Raw genomic sequence first — 27,143 nt, forward strand, 5'->3', positions numbered from 1 at the left:
TGGGCGCGGACATGGCACTGCTCATCAGACCACGTTGAGGCAGCGTCCCACATGCCACAACTAGAAGATCCCACAACGAAGAATACACAACTATGTACCGGGGGGCTTTGGGGAGAAAAAGGAAAAAATAAAAATCTTTAACAAATGGGCTTGGACGTCACAGCCTTGGACTTGCTGTTGCTCTGTTCCATCTGGCTGAGAGGCTTGTAGTCCTTGGAATGGCTGGACTTATAGGTATGTTTCCTCCTAACCTGAGCACTTCAGAGTCTTGGAAGGGCATTTTGGCAACGCGATCAAGGGCTTTAAAAATGAGTCTCCCTTTGATCACACAGCTTTATATCTAGGAATTTTTCTGCAGGGAAATAATTAAGGACACATGCTAGCATTTAGTCACAAGGCTATCCATCACAGTCTTGTTTATCCTCGGGAAATGTTAGAAACACCTGTACATACAGCAGCAGGGAGTGGTTTGCTAAATCACAGCTCTGGATGCTCTGCGGGACCAAATGGTGGAGGATTTTTATTTTTTATTGGGATGTAAAACATTCGGGGAAATTAGACTTTCTTGCGCAAGTGTCTGTTTTCGAATTTTTCTAAGGTGAACTTGAATGATACGTGTCAGTTTTAGAGTTTGCTAATGTATAGGTTTAATTCAGTCAACCGTAGTACGGACCCAGACGTTTAAAGCTGGGTTGGTCCCACATCAGTGAAGCGGCTCAGGGAGACAGGACCGCTGAGCAGAGCAGGTCACTGCAGAGGACGGGAGCTGCATGCGAGGAATCGCTAAGCTGTCATCAGGAGAGCCCAGGCTAGGGGGAAATGTCTTCGATCCAGAAACTGCCTGGAGAGGATAGCAGTAGTGGCTGTGCTAGAACATTCTGGAAGGCTGTCAAAGGCCCTGTAAGCTGTAGTTTTTGGCCGCGTGTTATTTCCTCCTTCCGTAGAGCTTGTCCTTTGCTGAAAGGTGGGTCAACAAGACCCCACTGTGAGGCTAAGGGGCTGTTTTTCTTTGTGGAAAGAGGAGTGGACACAAAACTTTGTGTCTATAGGGCCAAGAAGAGGAACCCAAAAAAGTGCCTGGGTGGGGACTATGGCTGAGCACTTTCCCGTGGGGAGAATTCCTTCTGCCCCTCGCCAGGTCAGGGACCAGATGACCTCTCCAAGGCCCCCTTCCAGCCCCAACTTGGGGCTTTCGTCCCAGATCAGCTCTCCTGAGACTTAACTTCCCTGAGATCCCCACATTTCAGCCAAGTTTCTGCTGTTGACTTTCTGCTTTCAGCACACCAAACCCCGAGAATCAGTTGCTTTGACTTCTTGGGGCCCAAAATCACGTACCCCAAGCGAAATTTCTTAATTGTCAAAACTGTAGAGGATGCGCACAGCCCTAGTAACGATGTCAGGAGTGTCCGATTTCTTATTTTGGGTGGGTGACAAAGGGGGCCAGGGCCAGGATTCCTCCTCCCCCGCCTCCAGTTGGCTCAGCTCAACAGTGGCATCCTGGAGGAGCGTGCGTCCCCCAGCCCGAGTGGGAGCAGACACTGCCTGAGGGAGAAGGGGGGGGTAAGCGTCTTCCGGGAATTCTGACCCTGAAGTGCAACAGCTCTGGGAGGAGCGACACCACAATGAGGAGCATGGTCACCATGCTGCCAGACCGGGGAGGGAAAGACAGCCAATGCCGCGGATGCCTTCCTTAACCCCACGTTGGCCGTCCCTCCGCTCATCGCCCCAGCTGTTTGAGGCAAATCTTTATGATCAGTGAACCCACAACAGGTGTCCTGGCAGGTGCTCACCCTCTGGCTGGCTGGTCACTGTCTCTGACTTCAGCCCTGCTCTGATGTCACAGCACAGCAGCTCTGTCGTTCCCGTGGCAGCAGCCTGCCATGGTTCACCAGTTGGGCAGACGCTGGGCCTCTGGTGGAGGTGGGGAGCTGCGATTCCAGCCAGCTTTGGTCAGTGGGCCCCGGAGACCCCACGTAGACTGCCCAGGGCCGAGGTTTTTGTTGTGTTCCCCCAAGATCCCACATAGGGGTGGGTTCTTTCTGTGCCCGGCTGTTTGTTGAGGCTCCTAAGAGGGCCTTGGAAAATGGGCCAGTGACAGTCTCCAGGCCACATGTCCAGGAGGCTCGTTTGAAAGCCCCTGCTCCGTGGGGCCCACCTCTACGGTCTGTGGGAAGGATGGGTGGTGGAAGCTGGTGGGACAGGCTTGGGGATGAATGTGGTTGTGTGGGGTGGGGGTCATTGTGCAGCAAGAATAGCTGTTGGTAGCAGAGTCCTGACCTAGGCTGGGTACCTGGAACCCGTAAGGTTTAAGGGAAACCCGATGATTGACATTGTCAGGAGACATTTCGTAAGCCGCCAGCGGGATTGGCTGTAAGTGGCCCACCTGGCAAGCTGGTGCCCCTATAAGTCTGGAAGAGTCTGCTTCGTGTCTGTCTTTGTGAAGCTAGTTGAGGAGGTGGTGGAGACACAATGGGCCTGAGCTGGTTCCCCAGCCATCTGGGCTTCTAGAGCTCTCCCAGCCCTGTGCATCAGGCTGTGCATCAGGGGGATAGTTAAACATCACATATTCACAAGCCCCACCTGCAGGATTTGAGTGAAAAAACCTGCTGAGGGGCCAGGCTAGGACTCACATTCTACCACGACCATGCCCCCCAGGTGATTCTGATGCAGCCAGTCCAAAACCTAGTCAGCTTTAGGAACCACCCCTCTGCACCTTAGCTGAGAGTCAGGAAATGGACAAAAACTGAGGCTCTGGGCTGGACACTGGGTGTCACAGGATGTATTTTTAGAGAGTGAAACTCAAGAGAAATGGATTTTAAAATTTTTCTGTTGTTTGTTTTATCCGGGCTTGGCTTGGATGCCTCCAGTGATGGGTGTCTCACTACCTACTGAGTCAGCCCAATGATTTCAAGACAATACATTAGAAAGTGCTTCTTTCCACCCCATCAATTTCTACCTCCCTGTAATGTGTTCTCGGTGGTCTAGTTCAGTCAGCTGGAGACACACGGTAAGTACCACCCTCTTCCCCAGACAGCTCGCCAAGCATTTGGGTGTTTCACGTAGTGATGAGAGCTAGCATCTGTATAGATGGCTGCTCCTGTTACCATCCCCATTTTACAGATGAGCAAACTGAGGCACCTGGAGTTGAGGAGCTTGCACTAGTCACACAGTTAGGTAATACTCTTCACTACCACCCTATGCCGTTCTAGACTTTTCTATCGCCTGCAAGCCCCGCTCCAAACATTCTTGGTTCCTTAGGACTTTTCTTCCTGTGACCTGTTTTGTTTGTTTTTTCATTCTCCTCCTGAACGCTGAGGCTCTGGCCCTTCTCCCCATCCTTGTCACTCAGCTTTGTCTGGATGCTGTCTGGAAGGACACATCTCTCCGTTATTCAGATTTCTCCCTTATTTAGTAAAGTTGTAGTTCTCATTTAGTGTAGGTTTCTTAGTAATTTCTAAGCATTTCAGGAGTTATAGTTTGATTTTGAAACTTTTTTCCCATGACAGCGTCTGGTTAGACATTGCTAGGCATAGACACCTCTTACCTTTTGAAAGTTATTTATTCACACGTCTGACCGTCGGCTCCCTGCACGTGGGACCGACTGGCTGTGTTTGTGTCTCTTTGGGAGGAGAGGCTGACTGCGCCTTCCTGGGAGCCAGGCATGGTTCTGATGCCTCCCAGGCTCCCGTTTGACACTCACAGCGCCCCGTGTGGTGGGATAGGGTGGGCGCTCCTGGGGCGTTGGCAGACCTGTTCCACAGTCCGTCCGGTTGATCCAAGTGCCTCTTTCACGCTGGTGTCTGGATCGGACCATTACCCGGCTTGTTCCAGGCACTTCTATCAACGCAGGTAAAGATCCCACTGGCTCTGGGTGGCCACGTCTCTGCCGACTCCTGGCTCACTGCCGGCTCCAGCCTTTCACTCTGGCGTTGCTTCTTGAGAGCTGCCTTCTCCCGTTTGCACTGGGACAGTCGTATTTGAGGACTCGCGTGGGAGTTGTAGACATGTTCCCGATATGTCTTGTCTTGTTGGGTTTGCCCAGGTGTTCAGGCCTGTTACAGATCTTCTGAGCTGGAGGCTGGCGTTCTGGCCCCACGGCTGGTTGTCCATCTCCCCGTGGGTGATGGGGTGTGGTGGGTGACCACGTCTAGAATCGATAAGCTTAGAGTCAGACGCTCAGTCCTTGACTCAGAAGAGCCTGTTGGTGCCCCAGACTTATCTACCCTTGCTTCAGACATAACGCGAACAAGCTGCTTTGTGTGGGTGCAGTTGAGTCGGCAGCAGTTGAGAAGCTGTATCGAAAAGGAGGGTAGGAGGCCGTCAGACCCGCAGACGGAAAGCTGCAACCGAGGACGAGGACATAGGAAGCTGTAAAAAGGCAACTTAAGAAACCCAGAGTATATTCTGGGGTCATTCGTTTAGAGGAACGCTGTCTTATACGTCTTAAAAGCCCTTGAGGGACTCCCGATATTATAGTCCTAAAGATAATCCAGAGTTTTCAAAAAAAGGTCAAATTCTATCTATTCTTTGTAGTCTAAGAAGACAGAGAAATGATGAACTTTACATATGAAAGAGTAAGCTTTAATTATATGGAAATGTTCTCTCTCTGGCCATGCCAGCTAAAGGGAGCCCTTCTATATCTATTTTTAAATGTTTCAAAGAAAAAGTGCTACCCCATGTCACCCGGCGCCGAGTCTGTGGGCCTGTGGAGGAAGGCAGGAGCGTTTTCCCGGCTGCTGTGAAAGTTGGGGGACGTGCTTGGAGGAAGGAGGAGCCGGACCTGGGCTGGGAACTGTGGGCAGGATGGTCGGGGGCCGTCCGTTTGAGGAAGAAGGACCCGCATGAGCACAGTTGTGGTGCCGGACCTGGGTGGGGGGCATTTGGGAATGGCAAGGAGCCTGGCCAGCCGTGCCCAGCTGGGAGAAGGGGGCCGGATCATGAGCTGCTGGAACATTCTCAAGCCTGCAAGCCAGGGATTGCCCAACTGACTTTGAAGAGAGAGTTAACTGAGCACATTCCTGGGCCCCTCCCCACAAAGGCTGGGATAGGATCAGTCTGGGGCAGGGCCCCAGAATCTGCATTTTAACTGGCAGCTCAGGTGACCCGTGGTGCAGGTGGCCTGTGGCAGTGTTTGGAGACTTGCCGGTGTGGACAACAGGGAGCTGTTGTAGATGCTGGAAGTTGCGTGGCTGCCTGAATTAGAGTGCTGGTTCCAGCCTGGCGGGGGGGGGGGGGGGGCCGCCACGGGAGTGGGGGAAGGGGAGGACAGGCTGGTTATCAGGCTTTGGGAGGGGCTCAGGGGAGAGACCGGTGGGCTCAGCTTCTGTGGGGCGAGGGGCTGGCGAGGAGGGGCAGATCCAGACACGGATACTGGGCAGAGTCCTTTACTGGGGCTTTGCTGCTCCCAGTGTGGTCCGTGGGCCAGCAGCATCGCATCCCTGGGAGCTCCTTAGAAATCAGCGTCTCGGGCCTCCCTCAGACCTGCTGAGTCGGAACCCGACTTTTAGCAAGGTTCAAGAAGCACTGTGCCAGGTCTTGCCTTGCAGTGTTCAAGTAAAATACTTGAATGGAAAGGGAGAGGGTGCTCCGTTCTGTGGACTCAGGTGAGTGCACGCAGAGCACGCTAAGGCTCGACTCAGTACCAGAGGCTAAGGGCCTCTCAGAGTCACGGGAGGTCAGAGGTCAGATGAGAACAAAGCTCAACCCAGGGTGGAGTTCTGGCTCCCAACTCTGGCCACATCAGCTTCAGGGGAAGATGCTGGGATCAGGGGTCTTCCTGCTCTGACTTGAATCCTCGCTGCACAGCTTATCGGCTCTGCGGCCTTCGGCAAGTTACTTAACCTCTCTGAATCGGTTTCCCCATTAGAAAGTGGGGCTAGGAATAGACATGGTGAGACGGTGTGTGCAAAGTGTGTGAACAGCCTGAGTCACCAGGGCCTGCCGGCACGTGGGTCTACGTGGTAGTCGATGTCATGTCCACACAGCAAGCTCCGTTTTACCCTCTTATGTTCACCTATGTACTTCATTTGTCTGTGAAATCACACACAGTCCCAGGGGCTCAGATAACACCTTGGATCACATTGGGGTGGGTTCCAGCCAACAATATGGTGTGTGTGAGGCCATCGCCGACCCCGAGCTCTCCAAGGGGATGGCATCGGTGTGTTGGTTACTGGAATAGAGTGCAGAAGTTTCGCGTCATCCTGACCCCGCCACGGTGGGCGTTGTGGTCCCTGGGGGTCTGGCAGCACCACTGGAGCTTGCAGCATTGTCACAACAAACCCCAGCAATTGGAGGGCCTGGTCTTTGTCACAACCACCATGTGTTAGCTGTGCCACCGCCCACTGTGAGCACTGGCCGTGGGTGGGTCCTCGGTGGCACATACGTGTCATGCCTTAGTGGCCCTGAGTGGGCAGCATATGCCTCTTGTACACCTGCAGAAACCGGAGGTCACAGGGGGTTATGGCAGGACCTGATGTCTGTGCCGGGAAGCATGGCCTCCGATCCTGGTGGCCTCCTCACGGCTGTAGGGCTCCCTGGAGTCTCCTTGCGGGGTGAGAAGGCAGGAGGACTGCCGACGGCCTGGTGCTTCCCTGCCACCTGTGAGGAGGGTCCCCTCTGGTGGCGTGGAAGGTGTCTGCTTCTGCTGGACAGCTATCTGAGCCACGGGCTGGCTCCACACGCTGGCCCGCAGGGGGTGAGTGAGGAGAACGGCCCAGTGTCCACTTAGCGCTGCCGGAGGCCAGATGGGTGTCCACCTGCCTTCCCGCCTGCTGCTCTGAGTGGGGCTTCTATGGGGACAGGGCCGTGGTTTTCCCCAGTGGTCGAAGGCAGCCGGCGTGGGGCAGCCTGATCAGCTCTAGGGGAGCAGGACTGGGAGACCAGAGGGTGATGGGACGCCTAGAACACTCTGGTCTCAAGCTAGCAGACAGGGAAGTGCTGGGAGGTGACAGCGTGGAGCAGCTGGCATGTGGGTGTAGGATGTGCCGGTGACACAGGGTTTTCAGTTCCTAAACTGTGGAGCTCTGACTTGAATCCTCACTCATTTCTGAACTTTGTCCCCAAGATCTCTGTTCAGATGTTTTAAGTTTTCATTCATTCGCATGTCTCCAGGAAAACCAACTCGGCAGTTTTGGGGTGCCCGCCCAGGTGGGCCTGGCTCAGGGTGTACGGTGGGGCACTCCAGAGGGGGAGAGGCTCGGCCAGGTTTCCTGATTGTCACCGGTTAATGAGGGTGTGGGCCAGCGGCTCCAGGCACTGGATAGGCTTTGGGTCTGGGGGTGCGACTTTCCCCGTTCTCTCCAGGTGTCTTCCAACACAGATGAAGGGACGTTCACAGCTGCCCCGACCTCGCCGCACCTGTTGGACACCCTGTGGCCATCCCCAGGGGTGGGAAAAGCTCAGTGTTCGGCATTTAAGACCCAGGTTGAAACCCAGCCTCCTCCCTGTGAGCTGGGAGAGTTATTGAGTCTCTCGGAGCTTCCGTTTCTTTGTGCGGCCGCGTGCTTTCCTTGCTGGGTCATGTGGTAAATTGTCTTCACCGTTTTAACAAAGACCGCCAAACCGTTCTCCCAGGCTGCTCACCATTTTGCATTCCCACCAGCAGGGCGTGAGGCCTCCAGTCACTCCACATCCTCACCAACGCTTGTCATTGTCAGTCTTGAATTGTAGCCGTTCTAGTGGATGTGAAGTAGTGTCTCACAGCTGCAATTTGCATTCCCCGATGACTGTTGAGGTTTGGCGTCTTTTTTGGGCTTTATTAGCCATACTGTGTCTGTCTTTGGTGAAGTGTCTATTTCAGTCTTTTGCCCATTTTTAAATGGGATTATTTGTCATCTTCCCATTGAGTTGCCAGGGTTGGCAACGTGACCTGGATTCAGGTCTTAACGTTGGCGGTACGATGCACAGGTATTCTCTTATTAGTGATGTCTTTTGAACATTGCAAAGGTTTTTAATGTCCATGATGCCAAGTTTATCAACTTCTTTTATTGCTTGTGCTTTTGGTGTTGTATCTAAGAAATCTGTGCCTAACCCAAGGTCATGAAGGTACACTTCCGTTTCCTTCTAAGCATCTAGTTTTAGACCTTACATTAGGGTTGATGATCCATTTCGAGTTAATTTTTATACGTGGTATATAATTTCATACATGGTGAGATAAGGATCCAAACTCATCTTTTTTGCAAGTGGAATATACAGCTGTCCAGCACCGTTTGGTGGGGGGACAAACAAGCAAACGAACGATTCCTTCCCCCATTGGATTGCTGTGGCACCTTTGTCGAAAATCTCAGTTGTTGTGTCTCATGCCCCCAACTTTCTCTCTCTCTCTCCTCTTGCTCATCGTGGTAGTCGGCAGACTGGTAGAATGTAATGTTAGCCGCTATTCTGAGTATATAACTGCACGATCAAATTTACAAAAGCCGGCGGCAGTGTGACCAGCCAAGGTTAGTCAAAGGCACTGTGGTCTGTCTGAGAGGCAGAGGCCTGTCTCTGCCAGTCACCAGCTGTGTGATCTGGGTCAAATTTCTTAATTGCTCCCTGCCTCAGTTTCTCCACCTGTGAACCAGGGGTGATAACAGCTCCTCACCTCAAAGGTTACTGTAAAAGAGCTGAGTGAATACGTGTGGAGGGCCTGGCGGGGAGCCTGTGCATTGACGTTAGCTGTTCCATAGACCCGGGGGTGTTTAGCCTGGCTCCACACAGACTGAAATGGAAGAAGGGTTGTGGCAGGTGAGGGGCAGTCCATACACCCTGCAGCTGCCCAGGGAGCAGCTCCCTTAACCCACAGATCTGGCTGTTGTTGACATCAGCGGCAAGTGGCAACAGACGTGACTCCGTAGTCTTAGTGTAAAGGCACCTCCTTCCCCAGGAAGGCCCGGCAAAGCACATGTCCCTTCCTGATGCTAGAGGCGGCCTCTGATAATTACACGAGAAAAGAGTTGGGAATCATGAAAAAAGAAATACCATCAGCTTACCACCCTCTCTTATTGGTGCACACACACACACACACACACACTTGCCTGCATACACTCATGCACACACCCCTCCCCCTGCAACCCTTGCCACACACCCCTGCCTCGCAGGCTCCTCCTCCTCCACCCCTTCCTCCTTTCGTTTATAAGTAGCTAAGTCATTTGCATCCTTCCGCTTCCACCTGAAGCCTAGCATGTCTCCTGGGCTGGGGGTTCTCAGCTGCAGCACTGTTGACAGTGGGGCTGGACCACTCTGTTGTGGGGGCTGTCCTGTGCACTCCAGGATGTTTAGCAGCATCCCTGGCCTCTACTCACTAGATGCCAGTAGCACCATCTCCCTCCAGTGTGACAATAAAAAATGTCTCTGGACATTGCCACGTGTCCCCTGGGAAACAAAACCACACCCTGTTGAAAACAGCTGCCCTATAGGATATTGTTAAAGGTGAGCAGGACGGAAATCAGGAGACAGAATGGGCCCTCGCAGGGGGCTGGCATGGGGGAGGGCGGAGGGACACGTTGTAGAACTTACCCCACATTAAGAGCCCTGTGTGCCTTGTCTCCAGGGGCTTGCTCACTCTCCTCGGAACACTCCCGGGCAGTGCGTGTGTCCTGCCCTTGTAGGCTTGACGTGGAACAGCCGTGGCTGCTCAGCCCCGGGTGCCCTTGAACCTGCGCTCCTGGCTCACACCACCTTTCCTCTGAAGCCGTGTCTGCAAAGGTCTCCAGGATGAAAAGAAACACACAGAGCGCCGCTCAGCCGAGTCCTAGTCCTGATGGCGAAGCCTTGCTTTTGAGGCGGAAGCACAGATTGCTACAAGTCAGAGAAAAAGGAGACCTTGCTCTGCAGAGAAGACAAGATCTCAAGTGGTGGAAAAGTCAGCAGCTCCAGTGCTTGGCCGAGGAGTTGGGGGCAGAGTGGGAGGGGGTCCCCAGCCGGCAAGTCCGAGGCCTGGAAAGGCTGTATTTAGGGCATCTCTTAGGTCTGGGAGGAGGGCAGACCAAGGATCGTGGACTCCACCTGGAGCTGCTGGCCCAGCGAGGAGCAGCCTCGCCGCCAAGGGCCGGGGACAGGCACAGAGCGGCCGTCAGAGAAGAGAAGAGTCGCAGAGAAGAGCTGATGAGACAGCAGCCCTGCCACAGCAGGCCCCCGAGGAAAGCAGTAGGTGTGGAGAAGCAGGGAACCACCAAGGCCATGGGCCTGACTCATCCGCCCCCGAGCCCCCCAGGGAAGCATAAGGGGGAACGAGCACCGCCAACCAAGACCGGCGGTGGCCGCCGTGCCGTGGACCCTCGAGTGAGCCGAGGCCTGGACGTGGAAACGCTCTTGGCTGTGGCCGGAGAGACCAAGCACCTGGAGGACAGGGAGAAAGACGTCTCCCGAGAGGGGAGGAGGCAGCTGGGGAAGGGGACGGCTCGTCTCCTTCAAGACCTTCGAGACAGCTCCGTGACTGAGAGCCCCGAGGGCAGAGCGGGCGACCTGGAACAGTGGTGGCCGCCCGGCTCGCCCCGCGGACCAGGAGCCGCACCACAGGCCGCCCCGTGCGAGTGCCGTGAGAAGAGCAGGTGGAAGCGAGAGCTTGAGGTTGCCTTTGAAGAGTTATTTAACACAAATAGGAAGCTGAAAAAACACCTGAGCTTGTACCTTGAACCCAGGCCCGGGGTGGGTCAGCACCCCAGGGAAGAACAGGGCTTCTCGGAGATGCAGGGACAGAGAGGGGAGACCCAGAGAGAGAAGCAAAGCATCCACGCAGAAACGGAAATGGTGCCTGCCGGGGACTCCGTGAGTCCAGCGGAGGTGGATGCCCACCACGCATCATCCAAAACCAATTTGGAAAAGTTACTAAGCAAGCTTGAGAACCAAAAATACCGTCTAATGGCCAAGCCAGCATTTAAGAGTGAGAGTAGACTATCGTCTTCCGAGGCAGGAACACCCAGCAGTGAAGCGAGGCCGCTCCCGTGCACCACAGGACCCAGACAAGAAGCGCCCAGACCGGACACACTGGTGGAGGGCTCCCTAGAAGGCCAGGCAGGCAGGGTTGGCTTGGTGGCGTCACGGCAAAAGCAGAAACTGGAGATGGAGCAGACAAGACAAAAGCAGCTGGAATTGCTTGAACCCACTGGACCCCCAAAGATGAGCTTGGAAGCTCACTCCCAGGCCGTCCTAGAAGATGAGAGACGGGCGCAGGCACGAGCTTGTCTGGCTTGTCTGAAGTCTCACTCCTCTCGAGACCAGGAGGAGGAAGGAGGGGATGAGCCCGGTGCCACTTCCGCCTTGGCCGCCAGCACCGCTGACGACGACAGGCACAGTCAGATGATCCGTGGCCTTGAACAGCAAATTTTAGAGCAGAACCAGTCGCACAAGCAGTTTCTTGAAGAAGCCAGGAAGCGCTTGCAAGAGTTTCAGAGAATATGTTAAAAGGGAGAGTCCCACCCGTGATAAATACATCGCTGATGCCCGGGCGTTATGCCGGAAGTGGTCTCTGAGTCTGTGAGATGTGTCTTTGCGACTTTGGCTCGGAAACCAGTCGGCCTTTTAAAATGGGTTATCCATCGTCCTGCCATCCTTTGGGGCAAGTTCCTCTGCAGGAATTGTACTATTCTCTAATCTTGCCTTTAAAACTAAGTCCTATTTAGGAAGGCTTCTTAGCACAAAAACAGGAGCCCACGTGGGGCGCAGTAAGTGCGTCTGGCCAGCATAGCACAAAGGGTGTCCCTGAGCCAAGCTGTTTTCATGTGCCACGAGCACAGATGGAAACTCCAGGTAAATTAAGCACTTCAGATGTTTTAGCCAGAAAAACACTAGACTTTCGGGGCATCCAAGGTCAGACAGGCACAATGTCAAAAGAGACGTCGCTTGTTGCTCAGCCGCCAGCTGAGACGCTAATGGAGAGATTTAGTGAAAACCTCTCCTGGTCTTTCAAACCAACAAAACCAACATCATCTAATAGGACATCGCTTAGTAATGTTCTTGTCGCTTTAATATTAGAAAGCAGGAGGGAGAGAGAGAAAGTGTTTCCTGGCAACCCAGTGCCAAGAGGTGACTCCCTCAGGGGCTGGCACTGGTGGGGGGACCTGGGTGTCTGGTCAGTTTCCTGCCCCCCACCTTTACCTCTGACTTGGCAGCCACGGAGAGCCTGCACTGGGTGGAGTTTTATCTGCCAATTGCATACTTAGGGACTGGGAGAGGGGTGGACAAACTTTTTTCTGCAAAAGAGCCGGGTAGTACATACTTCAGGCTTTGCCAGCCATATGGTCTCTGTGGCAACTTCTCACCCCTGCCATTGCCACTCAAAGGCAGCTGCAGATGATACACATATGAATGGGCACGGCCAAGTCCAAGACTTTATTTACAAAAATAGGTGGGGGCTGGATTTGGCCCTCCAGCCATAGTTAGATGACCCCTCAACTAGCATATCAAGGAGGTGGTTCCTGCCTCCCGCTCTCCCTCTCTTCCAAGGACTCCGGTGCACTGAGTTGGATCACCCATCTTCGGTCATGACCCATTTGTATCATTGGTCCATGAATGGCCTATTTCATCTTAGAGATATATATATATATTTTTTTTCTTTACAGATTGGCACCTGGGCTAACAACTGTTGCCAATCATTTTTTTTTTCCTGCTTTATCTCCCCAAACCCCCCCGTACACAGTTGTATATCTTAGTTGCAGGTCCTTCTAGTTGTGGGATGTGGGACGCCGCCTCAACGTGGCCTGACGAGCGGCGCCATGTCTGCGCTCAGGATCCGAACCCTGGGCTGCCGCAGCGGAGCGCGCGAACTTAACCACTTGGCCACGGAGCCGGCCCCTCTTAGATATATTTTTTAAACAAAATAATGAACAACTGTAAGCCCACCATTCAGACCCAAGATCTGGGATAGTTACTGAAAACCAGCTTCTGTCTGGCTGCTTCCCCTTTCTGTACCCTATTCCTCCTTAGCTCTGTGCCTGCTGAACTTGGGGGCCGTCCCTACTTTTCATATACTCTCTCTCTCTCTCTATATATATACATGCACGCACACACAATACACTATATTTAATTTACTTGAGTCTGAACTTTATAAAAAAGCCTTTACACCATGTGTGGTCTTTTGGAAGCTTTTTTTGGATTCAGCAGATTTAATTCCTCCGTGTCACACATAGGTGTCATTTGTTCATTTTTGCTGCAGCATCATATCATTGTGTGACTGTCTGGGCCTTCTCTCCAGGATCAAAGCTGCTTCTCTGTTTTATGCCCGTTCCCAAAAGGAGGACTACCTCCCTAAGGCATTTGGATCAAAAGGCCAGGCGTCAAAAAGTGCTTTTGGAAAGTTTGAACACCAAGTGGGATGTCAGCATGGGAACGGTCCTATTCCTCTTTTTCCTTCCCGTTTTCACCGTTTTTGATTTTGCCCCGGAAAGGGTTGACCTGATCTTATGCTATTTTCCCTTGACAAATACTGAGTGACAGACGCTGTCCCAGTTACTGGACGTGAACAGTAGACGACACACCTGGGAATCGCAGGGCTCTTGTTCCAGTGGAGGATGCTGGTAGCGAGTCAACGTGCCGTGGCAGACGGCGATGGTGGCATGCCCTGGAGACGCTGGGTGACACCCAGTTACGTGTGCCTGAGAAACCTGAGCCAGGCTTCCCTGGAGAGCATGGAGCTCACAGAACCCCCAAGGTGCCATTTGTATGGGGCGGTAACATCAGCCACGGGTCTTTTTGGTTTTGTTTTTACATTGTCAGTAGCTTGGGTGAGGAACCTCCTACCATCTCACGTCTTCATCGTGTGGGTCTCCATTGTCTGTCTGTGGCTTTTCCACTTGGGATGCAGAGAATGTTTGCTCTCAGCCAGGTTTCCTCCTGACATCTGCTTCTGGAATGTCATGGGTCAGGCTGCAAAGCAACTCAACAATTTGATGCAAGCCCAACGTGATTAAGAAAGCAGTCCTGTGGCCCGGAGGGCGTTGTCACTCCCAGGCCACGTGAGGATTATGGGGGGAGGGGCCCTGGGTTTTCAATGATGCCCAGCATTGCGTGTCAGGAGGAGACCACCTGGAGAGCTCCTGTCTGCCGCTGAAGGGTCACCTTGGTTGGGGAGGGTGCAGAGGGTGCTAAGGGATCACCATGTTTAAAGTGGTGGCCACGATGGGACCCAAACACTGAGTGATGAAGTCGTCCTGACTCGGCCTAGAGGCCACTGTCTGGCGAGTGGACCAGCCTGCCTTTGAGTGGTTATTTTTATTTCCACTTTCAGAGGTAGCGTTTGTGGCCCATGTGCTCAGTGAGGGATGGCCCCTTCTTGGCTACGCTTGAGCTAAAGTAAGTGTTGGGGGTGGGCAGCGAGACATGGCAGAGGTGACTCATCTCTGCCTGCATGGTCACACCTACACTGTCCCCTGGCAGCAGGACGAGACACTGTGCCCTTTCCCACCTGTGTTGCAGAAGGCTAAAGGGGGATGGGGCACTTCTTTGCCCAGGCCAGCGATATGGGAAATAGCCTTCCAGGAGCCCCCCCCCCCCCAAAAAAGGTGGCCCTCCAATGATTCCCTATGGAGAGGTCATTGGTGACTTCCCTCTCGCAGTGGTATCCAGAGGGCAGGCTGGGGTCCCAGCAGACCCTGTCTTCTTGTTTACGTTGATGCAGCTGGACTGGAGTGCACTAGGACAGTGCCATCTGGAAGGGCATGGGGCTTCTGGAACGTTCCCAAGAGATTCTGCCAGGTGGCAGTGAAGACCCCTGACATCGTGGCTGTGTGTACCTTCAGCCTCTGAAAGCACTTCTTGGGTCCTCCCCAGGGGTCCTCCCTCCCTCCTTCCCCCATGGGTTCCCCTGCTCTGAATACTGTGTCTTCTGGAGTTTTCCACTGGTTTTGTGCTTCTGCCCCCACACTTGGAGGCAGCCTCCCAGTTCCCGTCTCAGTCTGCATTTATTAGAACGGTCATCGTCTGGTCACTTCTTTGCAGCCCTGTCTGTCTTTCTCCCCACCCAGACCTCAGGGACTCAGTAAGACCTCTGTGGCCAACCTGCTGATGGACAGGTCCCCCGTGTGCCTACGGGGCGTGCGGGGGGAGCAGCAGCGCTGGTTGTGCGTGCTGCCGAGGTCCCCTGTCCATAGGGCAGGTGCAGGCCCGCAGTGTCTGACAGATGCCAGGATAAGAGCAGTTCACCCCAGGACGGCCTGGCCCGCTCCTGCACTTGCTGGAACGGTGGGCATCCTTGGTTTTGGATGTGGCCACACCTTCCATGCATGCTGCTCTGAGGTGCCTCACAGCTATCCCCTCCCCCGGAAGTCGGGTGCGTGGCCTTAGTGTGTGAGATAACATCCAGAACCTCAGAAATGTAAACTAATGTGGAAAACAAGATTTGTAAAGTTGGGAGGACAGGGGACCCGTTCTGACCTGCAGTAGTTCTTTCAATGAACGGAAAGTGGCCCCGGAGATGGGAAAGGCGTCTTGCGTCTGCCCTCCTCCCTCTGTCATGCCGTGGAGGGTTTATGTAGAAGGGCAGCCTTCTTCACAGGTCCTGTAATGCCCAGGACATGTCCCAGGCTGGCACAGAGGGCTGCGTTGACTGCACACCACCACATGCTACCAGCTCCAAGGGGCAGGTGGGCTGTAACTTGGGGTCTTATTTGCAAGGCTAACGAGAAAGAGGAGGGGGGCGTGAACTGCCCAGCATGCCCGCTTGGGTTCTCTCCACGTAGAAAGCTGGGTGTGTGGGCCCTGGGATTCCAGCCTACATCCCTGTATCGGTCCCGTGAGAAATGCAGTGGGTTGGGGTCAGCCCGCAGACTGCATGCCTCAGAGTCCCACGCAAGGGCCACTGCTGCTGTGCTGTCTGTGCTGACAGGGGCCTGAGCCGTGAGCCCAGCCCGCATGTGTTTGCTCCTGAAAATGAGGCAGCCTGGAGAGGAGCAGAGACCTGCCCGTGGTCACAGCCCACCAGCCAGTGTGAGGACAGGACCCTCGTCTGCTGCCCTCACTTCTGAGCTGTCCTGGCCTCTGCGTGCCCCTCTCAGCCTGTGAGTGGGGAGGGATCGCAGGGGGCGGCCAGGGGCTCCCTCAGCACCTCTCCAGGCTCCCTCTTCCTCTGCCCTGCCCCACTCCTGTTCCTGCCCCCACTCCGGGCTCCGGGCTTCGGGCTTGGGGTTTGCAGTTTGCAGGGCTGAGCTTGGCTCCTCCTCAGGGGCTTGGCGGAGAAAGTGCAGAGCAGCAGTTCCCTCCACAAAGCCGCACTGTTCTCAGCAAATCCTCCCAGGATCGGGATGCATTTTTTTCAAATGATTCAGCAGCACGTGAATGGGAAGGGCTGAGCCCAAGGCTTCGGGAACCATGACCAAGGCCTCTGGCATGAGATCCCGCTGGGCCCACAGGGAGGAGGGAGGAGGGAGGAAGGGTGGCGGGGCTTGAGTCGGGGGTCCTGGGGTGGAGGAGGGCAGCTTGGAGGCTGGGCACCAGTGCTGTAGCTTCTCCCTGCACAGCTCAAGCTCTCGGAGATGTTGTTTTCTTCATGCTCCCAAGGGGAGCCACAGCGAATGGACAGGAAACAGAGATGGGAGAGCTGGTCTCCATGGAGACGGGGCATCCAGCGGACAACAGCTCACGTGTATGTGCTCGAGTCTTGAACAGCACTGGGCAGGGCTGGCAAATCCCCAGGGACCAGGCTCATGGGCGGCACGGCCCGGGGTGGGGGCTGCGCCCCATCGGTCTCCCTGCCCCGCCCTGAGCCTCCCACAGAACACATCTGCTCTGAGCAGTTGTCATTCCAGGCATTTCTAACCCTGGCCTGAGTCACACTGGCCAAGTCTTGCCCTCTCCCTGGACAGCCCCAGCCCTGCCCTAGAGCTAGGGACATCTCTTGGCTCCTGGGGATGGGGAGGTTTGGAGGGACCTGAGGGCGTGTCTCGTCTCTCACAGCTGCCGCAGGGACAGAAGCAGCCCTTGTTTCCCTCCCAGCACTACAGGGCTGTTTTTAATTACTAAATGACAGCCCCCACCTTTTTTTTTCTCATTTCCGTAAAAGGAGCGAACTTGGAGGAGTCTGCTCCACTACCGACTGAAAGAGGCCAGGCGCTGAGGCCAGGGAAGGCAGAGCTGAGGGTTTGGGAAGAGCCCCCACGACCTTGTCCACCCAGGGGCACCTTGGAAGGTGGAGGTTGGGCGGACAGTGAGGCCAAAGGGGCAGGCGGGGCTGGGCACGCCCACAGACATCCAGGCGCCGAGCCAGTGCTGATACCATGCATTCCTTGTGACATCTCCCAGGTTGCTCAACCGCACCTCGTTCCCACGTGCAGCTCTGTAGGGAGGGGCGTGGCCTCCATACCTGCGGCGTCAGAGCGAGTCTGCAGTCGTCCGTGTGAGCACGATCCCCTTTCTAGACCACCATCTGCCCGCACCTGCCCCTCCAGCTGGTGAGGTCGGCGCACCTGCTAAAGAAGCAGATGCAGTCCCATTGGAGAGATTCATAACCGTCTTTATCCTGCCCCCCAAAGCCCACTGAGATGGTTTAGTTCCGTGCAAGCCCTTAGGGATCCCGCAGGCAGGGCCCTGAAAAATAGCATCTTGTTGCAGCTTTCCTGGGTCAGAGCCATAGGCTATGTCGGGTGTTGACGTGGGTATAGACACATGCTGGGCATGTCTCAGGGGTAGACACAGGAAGTTGGGCACCCCCTTACTTTCCTGACTCTGACCTTGAGGGTTAATGGGTGGCTGGGATGGAGGCACTCTGGGTCCACCCTCATCCCGGGCTTTGGACAAGTTCATCAAAACCCAAAGGTCAGGGGGCCTTGGCCAGGTCGACCAGCCATCTGGTATCACTGAGTCCACTTGAAAGGGACAAGAAGCTCTCATCCCAAGTGGCAGCCGCAGGCTGTAGTTGCAGGCATTAGCGAGCACTTTGCTAAGATCTGTGATGTGTGGGTGTAAATGTCTAAACTCGGGCGCCCCCTTTTTTGGAGAGCATAGACAAAAGCTGGAACCCTATGGCCCTCACCAAGTGCCCCAGGGGGCAAGTGCCCCTGGAGAGCCCGTCACTCCTTGCCCGGCCTGCAGTAGGTGGGGGCTGGCTTTCCTCTGAAATGATTGGTATGTAATTCTACCTGGAGACGAGGAAATGGACCTATGACCCGTGGAGGACGTTTGCCGCTCAGCTGCAGCCACTCCCTCTGCATCTAAGAAATGTCCTTCTCTGCCGCCAGCCCCTGTAACCGCTCGTAGCCACCTGCAGCAGCTGCTGCTGCTCTCACACCAATGCCCATGGTGCTCCCATTGCAGTCACAGCAGTACAGCAGCCCCACCCACTCTTTTTTTTTTTTTTTTTTCCTTTGCCAATCTTCCTTTATTTTGTATAGGTCTGCACCTGGGATCCAAACCTGCGAACCCTAGGCCACTGAAGCAGAGCACGCGAACTTAACCTCTATGCCACTGGGCCGGCCCCTCACCCACTCTTGATTGGGGCCAGTAGGGTCTTTGGCAAATGTGCTAGCGGGTCGAAGCCCCTCACTTTCCCTCTCCCCAGAGAATGGCATTGGGACTTGTGCCCCCAATTGGCTGAACTACTGGGTGTTTTCCATAGGGCCCTGAGCCAGATGCAAGAGCAGAGTGGCACTGTCTCTGCTATTGCCCGTCCCCCCCGGGTGCCCCTCCCAAGCCCGAGCTGGAAGATGCAGTAGGTGGGCTGGGCTGGGAGGGGACAGTGGCCTCTGCTGACACTGCCACTGCCAGCTACCCCTGCCCGTCTGAGTCAGTGCACACGTAAGGCTCAGATGATCCAGGGCTGGATTTTGACCTTGTACTTAGATGGATGTTTTTCTGCATCCTGGAGATTCCCGCACCTCTTCCTGGCAGATGGGTGATTTTTTTCCTAAGCCAGAAGCTCTGCTCAGCAGGCGCTGGGGGCTCGGGACTTAGAGTGTGTTGCGGGCATTGGGATGAGGCCGTGAATATCTCAAAGTCACATTTCACGATCCACAGACTTACCTGTGCTCCGGAGTTGGAGCCCATGCCCGGGCAGAGTGGGCCCAATGGGGAAGGTCCTATAGGATGTATTCATATACAGTCACGCGTCACGTGAGGACAGGGATATGTTCTGAGAAATGTGTCATTAGGTGATTTCCTTGTCGTGTGAATGTCACAGAGTGGACTTGCACAAACCTAGATGGTACAGCCTGCTACACACCTAGGCTGTGTGGTACTCATCTTAGGGCACCACCATTGTATATGCGGTCCCTCATTGACTGAAACGTCATGATGTGGCCCATGAGTGTATATGGCATATGGGATTCCTCAGAGGGGCAGTTGGACCCATGACAAGGTAATAAAGATAATTCAATGAGTGTGAGATAAATGAACGTCTCAGAGGCAGTTCTCTGTCGGGGTCTGGCTCTCCCGGGTACGTGCATGAACACAGTAGGGCTCAGAAGATGTTGGTTAGGTGTGAGAGGGGACTTGAACCTCGGCCTGGGCTGATGGAGCATGTTGCACCTCGACGCTGGCCCAGGCCACGTCGTGTGCTGGGGACACCTAGAGTTTCCCGAAAGCCCCCTCAGTGTCCCCTCCCCCCAGGATAGCAGCGGGACAGTCTGGCCTCCACTGGCTTTCCCTGGGTGGTTGTCAGCCCTCCCAGTCTGAACGCAGCCTGTGTTCTTTGGATCATTGTCCGCGACCTTGACTTTCCACCCGCTGAGTTCTTTTCCATCCCAAATCTGGCTGGGTGTCCTAGGGATTGTTTTTGCAGGCTCCTCGCAGGGGGAAGTGACATCATGTGGTGTCCGCAGCCCGAGGGGTGGGGGCGGGGACTCTGTGGTTGCGTGTGCTTTGAATTAAAGTCCACGGTTGTGCATTCCAGTAGCCAACATCTGGCGGTGAATGCATCAGCCAGTGTATCACCCTTGATCTCAAACCCAGATGTTGTGTTAACGGCAGAAGGGAAAGAAGGAAAAACAATCTGAGCAGCCTGGGGAGAGGCCATCACTTTTGGGCGCAAAGCAGTTAGAACAAGAATCTTTATAACGACTCTCCCTCCTGCCTCTGCCTCTGGCTCCTGCTGCTAGGGGCAGGGTGGTGGAGCAGAGTGGCCCGCTCCTGGCGGGGATGGAACAGGACTGGGCTGAGGCCCCACCCCAGGGCCAAACAGCAGGCCCAGCACAGAGTAGGTGTTCAATAAACGTGTGCGTACCGGGATTTTAGTTTCTTCCCAGATTCTTTGGGTCTCTTTGCTTTTCCCCAGCCCTCTTGTTTCACTGGCTGGCGACTCAGAGAGGGCCACCCCTCCCTTGGAGTGGCCTCCATTCTGCAGCTCAGGGTGATGCCCATCGCCTTGGGTGCAGGAAGCGCGTTCCTGGAGAGCTCTCCCTGCCTCCTCCCTCCCCACCACTGGCAGCTGGAAACAGTGTGCTTCCGTTTTCCTGTCCCTCCTGTGTCTTTGAGCCCAGGTTGGATGCTTCTTGAGAGCAAGGGCTGCGGCTGAAGATGCTTGCACACTTGACTCCTCTCTCCCTTTGGGCAACAGGAGGGGGATCCGTGCTTTTGGGGTTTGCACTTGAAAGGCAGCCCAACCCCGAGCTCCGAGTTTGGCGTGTAAGACAGTCCCCACTCTGGCCAGGTGCCGGGGCAGAAGGCTGAGGGTCTGAACATCTGCCTCCAGAGCTGGCTGGATCTGCTGTGATGCCGCCCCAGCCCGCCCTCCTGTGCAGCCCATCGTCCTGTTTCCCCCCAGGTCTCCTGCCTTCGGCTTGCCTGTGGGATCCTCTCGCGGTGATGAGTTAATTTGCCAAAGCTTTGCGCACGCCCTCCTCCCGCAGAGTGCTGAGCCCAGGCGGTGACTGCCGCCCTGAGTGGGTCAGCGGTGTCGGTCCTCACATCTGAGTGGGCAGGTGTGTGCCCAGCATTTCTCCTTCATGCCCAGAGGGTGTTGATGTTTTGGGGAAGGTTTTCATAGACCTGGTGCTTCCCTGCCTCTCTTGATTCCCACTTTCTTTCCTTCCCATTATCTCTCATTTTGTAAAGTGGGGAAGAGCTTCCCTCCAGAATTCAGAGAGACCCCAAAGAATCTGAGTTCTTGTCCTGCATGGACGAGCCCAGTTGGAGATCCTCCCGGCCTCCTGGCCCCCTGGCCCCACTTCCCTGCAAGCCACTGGCGGCCTTGGTGCCAGTTACTGTTCTGATCTGAACCCCACAAGTCCAGCCTGGACCCTGGATTCAACCAGTGTCTTCTTTCCGGACAGTTTTAAAAAGGACAGCGTGTGGTCTGTAGTCCCAGAGCAAAGCAGACGCATCGGGAAGCTGCCGCAGACCCAGGTTCTAGGGTCCACGCTGACCAGGACGGGAGCTGTGGACCGAGCAGTGACGGGGTGCAGCGCTCCAGCCCCATCCCTCGGGGCCGGGCAAGTTTGCGCCGTGCTTCTCCGCGGCTGCCTTTCATCTGTCGGCCTGAACTAGACCTGGTGCATCAGGTGCCAGGCGCTGCATGTCGCATACGCCCCGGCTGTTAGTCCTTCCCACACCTGACAGTGTGCAGGTGCCGCTGGCGTATCTCCATTTTGAACGGGAGTGGCTGTGTCTCACCGAGGCCGGGGGACTTCCTGAGACCACAGTGGGTAGGGGGCTAAAGCAGGATGTAGCCCCCGGTCTGCCCCTTTCAAATGAGAACTCAGATGGCCTGGGAGCCTTAGGTGCTTTTGTAAGAGAAAAATGAGTGGACCTTAATGCGTGGAATGCAATGGAAGCTTCTGGAATCCTGTTTGGGAGTAGTTTCTGCTTATTTTCTGATGGCCAGTGGCGTGTTTATGGAGCGCCTGTTGTGCATTAAGCATTGTGCAGAGTCGTGGACCTCTGAAAAGCAGGTCCAGAAAGCATGCAGAATTGAGTGTGCCGTGGTAAAACCCAGCAGCGTTCCTCCTTCTAGAACTGTTGTCTGCTGTAGATGTTCCTGGTCCGTTTCATATCATGAGCTGAGGTCGATACTGCAGAAGAGCAGGCTTATGACAGGCTGATCTGGCATGTTTACTGCCTGGCGTAAACACCTCTGTGCAGCATTGCAATCAGGTGTAGATTAGGCAGGTAGTAAAGGGACCAAGTCAGTCCTCGTGTGGTGACCAGCCCAGGTGTCTCAGGTGCAGCCCAGTTCCATCTGGCAAACACTTAGCACCGACTGTCCTGTGGTTAGAATGTAGCCTCTGCCTGTTCGAGGCTCCCAGGGCCGTGCGCAAACAGGTGTCCAGGCATTTACGGCAGAATGGACGAGAGATGCAGAGTGTACCAAGCGCTATAGGAGGACAAGATTTCCCAGAGCAAGACGGGAAATGGTTATTTTAGCTGGGTCTTGAAGAATGAATAAAAGGTCTCCAGGCAGGGAGGAGAAGATGGCATTCGGGGCAGAAGGAACTTGCCTGTCTAGAGGTGGGGGCACTCCTGGCAGGTTCAGGTTCAGGGCAGGATCATGGACTGGCAGAACAGCAGAGCAGGGGCGGCTGAGGCAGCTGGAATAGCCACTGGCCGGCACCAGGTTGCAAAGGGTCTCCTCTTTTAGACGAGGGTAGCGGGCGGCCAAGGAGAATGTTTGAGCTAGAAGATGTGTGACTATAAGAAGACAGCTCGTGCTGGGGGGAAGATGGGTAACGGGTGGGAGGAGACACTGGAAACAGGTTGACCTGCTACCGAAGGTAAGGCCCTTTGTTCTGGGGTGGCCCAGCGGGTGGCATTTCCTAGATGTGGCTTTGCAGGTTGGGGCCTGGCTTAGCCTGGGAAACAGGAACCTGTGGCTTTGGCCAGTCATGACTCAGCTCCAACAGAAGGAGAAATAAGAAAGCTGTTTGGGCCTGGGTGGGGCGGTGGGGCTGTGGTGTGGGGCTCTGGTGCCAGGCTGGGATTCAGAGACATTCCTGGGGTCCAGGGGGATGGGCACCCATGGGAGATCCACATGCCTGGGCCTCCCTACTCTGTGGGAGAAGACAGCCCTGGCCAGGGCTCTCTAAGATTTGAGCTGTCCCTCGGTGTGGAGGTGGGAGCTCCTGTGGGCCTGGCGCTGTCTGCTCCTTTTTTCTCCATTTTGCTCCTGTTCACACTAACATGATGCTCACCCAGAGTGACCCTGCACAGCTGAGTTTGGGAGGGCAAAGCTTTTAAAGCCATTAAAAGAGGCCATGCCACCAGCTGATGAGTCTCAAAATGGCAAAAGGGAGGGCTGTGCCCGAGTGATGACGTGAACTGCTGATCTGTGCCTCGGGCAGGTCACGGGCTGGAGCCGAGTCCTGCTTAATTGCTAGTAGGGAGCCCTGTGGTGCATGGCCCTCGAGCAGCCTCGGGCTCCAGAGAACATTCTGGAACCTTCTCAGTGCGACCTCTTCCCCTCTCCTTCGTCTTGCATCACCATCTGGGCTTGTCTTCCTTTCTGTTCGCCCTCCTCCCTCGGCATCTGTCCCTGAGGTTGGCCGCCCATGCCCTGGGGCGGTTCCTCACCCAATTTGCCACGCTTTCGGTTAAAGCACTGTGAGCTTCCCCCTTGCACCCCGGAGAGAATGTGTGTTATTGCACTGAATCATCCACAGGACGTTGTCCAGGCACGCTTTTAGGACAGATTAGGAGGGCGTCAGGGTCAACCTTTTAGATCTAAGAGCCCCAAACCTAAATATGATGGGGCCTCTTTAAGGCGGGTAACTACCCTCTGCCTTCAGCCTGAAAGCCTGTTTGCCAGCAGGCCCTGGATGGAGGGCAGTGCTGGGCATCTCCCCATCCTCAGCCCCACGGTCAGGACGGCAGGCCGGTCCCGGTTCACTCCTCTGCTTCCCCAGCCACCAGTACGTACACACTGGAGCCGGGGGGGAAAGCCCCAAAGCAGTGCAGCTTGACACCAGCAGAGAGCTCTGTTCAAATCAGTGACTCCTCTGAAGCCCCGCATCCTGAGGGACTAGAGCACCTGCTCTGGGCCCGTCCGCAGAGGATTCCTGGGGAAGAATCCTGGAACTTGGAGGCGTCTCAGAGCTTTACTTCCTGGTCATCCCCTTCGGCCTGTGTGGGCTCTGTTGCCGCCGTGTGGGGGGCTGGATCGTGTTGCCCCTCGCCCCCTCCTCGGAGCCAGGACGGTCTCGCGGGGACGCTGCTCACCTCTGTGTGTTTGTTTTGCAGTGATCAGGGCCAAAGCGGTCAGTGAGAAGGAGGTGGACTCTGGGAACGACATCTACGGCAACCCCATCAAGCGGATTCAGTATGAGATCAAGCAGATAAAGGTAACAGTGGCTGTTGCTGGGCGGCTCCGTGGGGCAGAGCTATGGGAGGGTTGGGAGCGGGGCTGGGTCCTCCAGAAGACAGACACCATGCGAAAGCATGCCGCTGTCTTGAGGTGCTGCTGGGTCCCTGGACGGGGGCCAGCCGTCCGTGGAGCAGACAGTAAGGGCGTCCCACCACAGGTCGATCCGATTTTCCTTAATGCATCCATGCCTGAAAAGTGGTGTGGGCAGGGTGTGTTCGCGTCAGCTAAGTTATTTCAGAAATGTGTTATCTTCCTTTCCGTGGGTAATGAACTGGTGGCATGGCCTCAGCGTTGTTACCAAGTTCCTCATAGCTTCTGTGGAATGTTCCATGAGCACCTGTCGGTGGTTGAGCTGTTGTGGGGTTCAAAGGCAGCAAGAACTTGGCCGTTGCCTCTGGGAGCCCTAATTCCCCCAAACTGTGGTGTGGGGTCTGCTCTTGACTGATTAGCTTTAAATTCTAAGAGGAAGAGGGATTTGGAGAAAGGAGGCTTTCTGTGGAGAGGCCTGGTGGGGGGCCACTTTCTGAAAGAGGGGAGCCAGGGAAGAGATGGAGATGGCAGGCAGCCTGGCCAGTGACAAGAAGGTGACTCGCCAGGTGGGAGAGTGACGGGCGGGCATCGGGGGCTGCAGACCGAGGGGGAGGTGGTGGAGTGTTCATCTGTTCAGAACGGTATTCATGTTAGGGGCGTGTGGTAAGGGGCCCACGTCTGAAAGTGACACGGAGGGAGCAAGGACATGGGGGAGGGAGGAAGGACAGGGCCAGCGTTGGCAGAAAGTTGTTGTTGACAATAACTAACTTGGTCTACAAGATAGAAGAAGATTCTAGGCTCCAGCTGGAGAGACAGCTGTGTCACATGGAAGTGTTGTAGCGGTCTGTATTTAATTTTGCTACAAAAATAAAAAGTAGTAGAAGATAAATGTTATCAGAAGGTCAGTGAAATGCCTGTTCATGGCCTCTGTGTCATTTAAGGGGCTGACCCAGTCTCCCTGTGCCGAAGTCTCTGTTTTTGAAGTGGGACAGAGAACCTCTCCGTTCTCACGACCTCATTAAGGGGTCAGGAAAAGGCAGGTGTTAACACCAAGGAAGCCTTTTAGCCCTTTGGTGAAAGAAGTCATTTAACCCAGCATGTTGTCACCATCAGCGTAAGCTTTCTTGGTGTGGGTGGGAGTGTAGCTCTTAGGAAGCTGGTTCATCATGACATTGTGGATGACCCTGTTCCATTTGGGTTTGTTTACTGGAACTCCAAAAAATCCCCACAATGCCGTTAATCTTGGTTTAACCATGGCAGGAGTCCTGTAGGGCTGGTGTGGAATGGCAGGGCCCAAGGGTGTCTACATTCGCACCCCCTGCTTGGCCTTCTTTGTCCTGTAGTCCTGGAGCATTTGGGGTTTCCCCTTTCCAGTCTCCACTGCCCCCAAAACCAGGGTGGAGGGCCGTGCTCAGTCCATATTCATCTCCCGTCGTGGGGCAGCAGCGACTCTGAGGCTTTCTCACTTCCTGCCAGGGCACTGGAACAACTCATCCATTCACCTGGGCAGCAGGTGTGTTCCCAAAAGGCTGTAAGGAAATGAGAAGTTGAGAAGGCAGATCCCCTAATTGCAGGCGTGCCTCTGCCCTGGTCCCTGTCAAGACTAGAATTTCAATCAATGCTTGATTGAAATTCCTGGAAATAAACAAAGGTGCTGGTCCTCAGCGATGGGTCAGAATCACCTGAGATGTACAAGTCCCTCCCCGGAGATTCTGAAATGACTCCTTGGTGGTAGGAAGAGCAGATGTTGTCTGAGACAGTTCACGCCAGGGGACAGTGCTGTGTCCAGCCTGCTGACCGCCTCCACGCTGAGCCATGAGTGACTCCAGAGAATGGCTTTGCAGTGGGAACGGTCATCTCCTCATCTGTCTCACTGGTACATTTCTGTCCCCCTGTTCCGTGCTGGCCATGCCACAGTGCAGGTCGGGCCGTCCCGGGGTGTTCTGAGTGGGAACGGAGTCTGTGGCATGCAGCCCATCTCCGCTTATGTTTCCTCGTCCTCATCTTTCCAGATGTTCAAAGGACCTGACAAGGACATCGAGTTCATCTACACGGCTCCCTCCTCGGCCGTGTGCGGGGTCTCGCTGGACGTTGGAGGGAAGAAGGAGTACCTCATCGCAGGTGTGTCCGTGGGCGTGGCTGTGGGGTGTTCTGGAGATCGTCGGGGCGGGAGGCGGGGCGCAACCCAGACACCACGAGGGGGCTGCCGGGACGTCTGGGGCTTCCCTGCCTTCTCCTGTCAGAGAATTCCTAGTGAATTGTCACCTACCCGCCGGTGGCATTCTTCCTGGTTAGAACAGTGGGACCAGTGGGACTTGATGGGAAGAAATTAAGTAAGCCAGTATTCACGGGAAATTTGAGGTCGGGTGGAGACAAAGAGGTGAGAGTTTTTGCCTTTTGTTCCCGCAAGGGAGGCCTGGGCCGGATGCTGGCATGCTCAAGGCTGGGCAGGAGGCAGGGAAGGAGAGTTGCAACCTTGTTTTAAATCTATTGATATTATTACACACGCTGTGCACTCGGCTCCTTTCTTTGTTTATCATCTCTCTCTTTTGTATTGAGGCAAAATACATGTAACATAAAATTTACCATCTTAACCATTGTTAAGAGTACAGATCAGTGGCATTAAGTACATTCATGTTGTGCAACCATCACCCCCATCCGTCTCCAGAACTCTTTCATCTTCCCAAACTGAAACTCTGTCCCCATGAAACAGCTCCTTATCTGCCTCCTGCAGCCCCTGGAAACGACCATCCTACCTTCTGTCTCTGTGAACTTGCCTCCTCTAGGGACCTCACATAAGAGGAATCACACCGCATTTGTCCTTTTGTGACTGGCCTATTTCACTCAGCATACTGTCCTCGAGGTTTGTCCGGCTTGTAGGACGTGTCAGAATTTCCGTCCTTTTTGGGGCTGACTA

The 27,143-nt window shown here is 54.9% G+C and overlaps 2 protein-coding genes across 4 annotated transcripts in view; both read left to right on the top strand.

Moving 5' to 3' along the window:
* The window catches only part of TIMP2 (TIMP metallopeptidase inhibitor 2), a 49,779-nt gene that overhangs the window by 10,919 nt on the left and 11,717 nt on the right, over positions 1-27,143 (top strand). The window contains exons 1-3 of one of the 2 annotated variants that reach the window (XM_070559802.1): positions 22,773-23,744; positions 24,073-24,173; positions 26,239-26,347. In XM_070559802.1, coding sequence (XP_070415903.1) covers position 23,744; positions 24,073-24,173; positions 26,239-26,347 — 211 coding nt within the window. In that variant the 5' untranslated portion in view covers positions 22,773-23,743. Of the gene's footprint in view, positions 1-22,772; positions 23,745-24,072; positions 24,174-26,238; positions 26,348-27,143 lie in introns of those variants that run through there. The other variant, XM_008520968.2, reaches the window with a different exon arrangement.
* Positions 1,816-11,439, top strand: CEP295NL (CEP295 N-terminal like). Of its 2 annotated transcripts, none has more exons than XM_008520966.2 (3): positions 1,816-1,949; positions 2,868-3,007; positions 9,530-11,439. In XM_008520966.2, the coding sequence occupies exon 3, from the start codon at positions 9,694-9,696 to the stop codon at positions 11,380-11,382; it is 1,689 nt and encodes a 562-aa protein (XP_008519188.2). In that variant the 5' UTR covers positions 1,816-1,949; positions 2,868-3,007; positions 9,530-9,693; the 3' UTR covers positions 11,383-11,439. The 2 variants fall into 2 exon arrangements, with proteins under 2 accessions (XP_008519188.2, XP_070415902.1); XM_070559801.1 differs by having other exon boundaries at positions 1,856-2,162.

Source organism: Equus przewalskii, chromosome 10 (genome assembly GCF_037783145.1).
Source record: "Equus przewalskii isolate Varuska chromosome 10, EquPr2, whole genome shotgun sequence".
Classification (NCBI taxonomy): domain Eukaryota; kingdom Metazoa; phylum Chordata; class Mammalia; order Perissodactyla; family Equidae; genus Equus; species Equus przewalskii.

Coding starts and splice junctions, on each gene's coding strand:
- CEP295NL (XM_008520966.2), top strand. CDS start 9,694: ATGAAAAGAAACACACAGAGCGCCGCTCAGCCGAGTCCTAGTCCTGAT.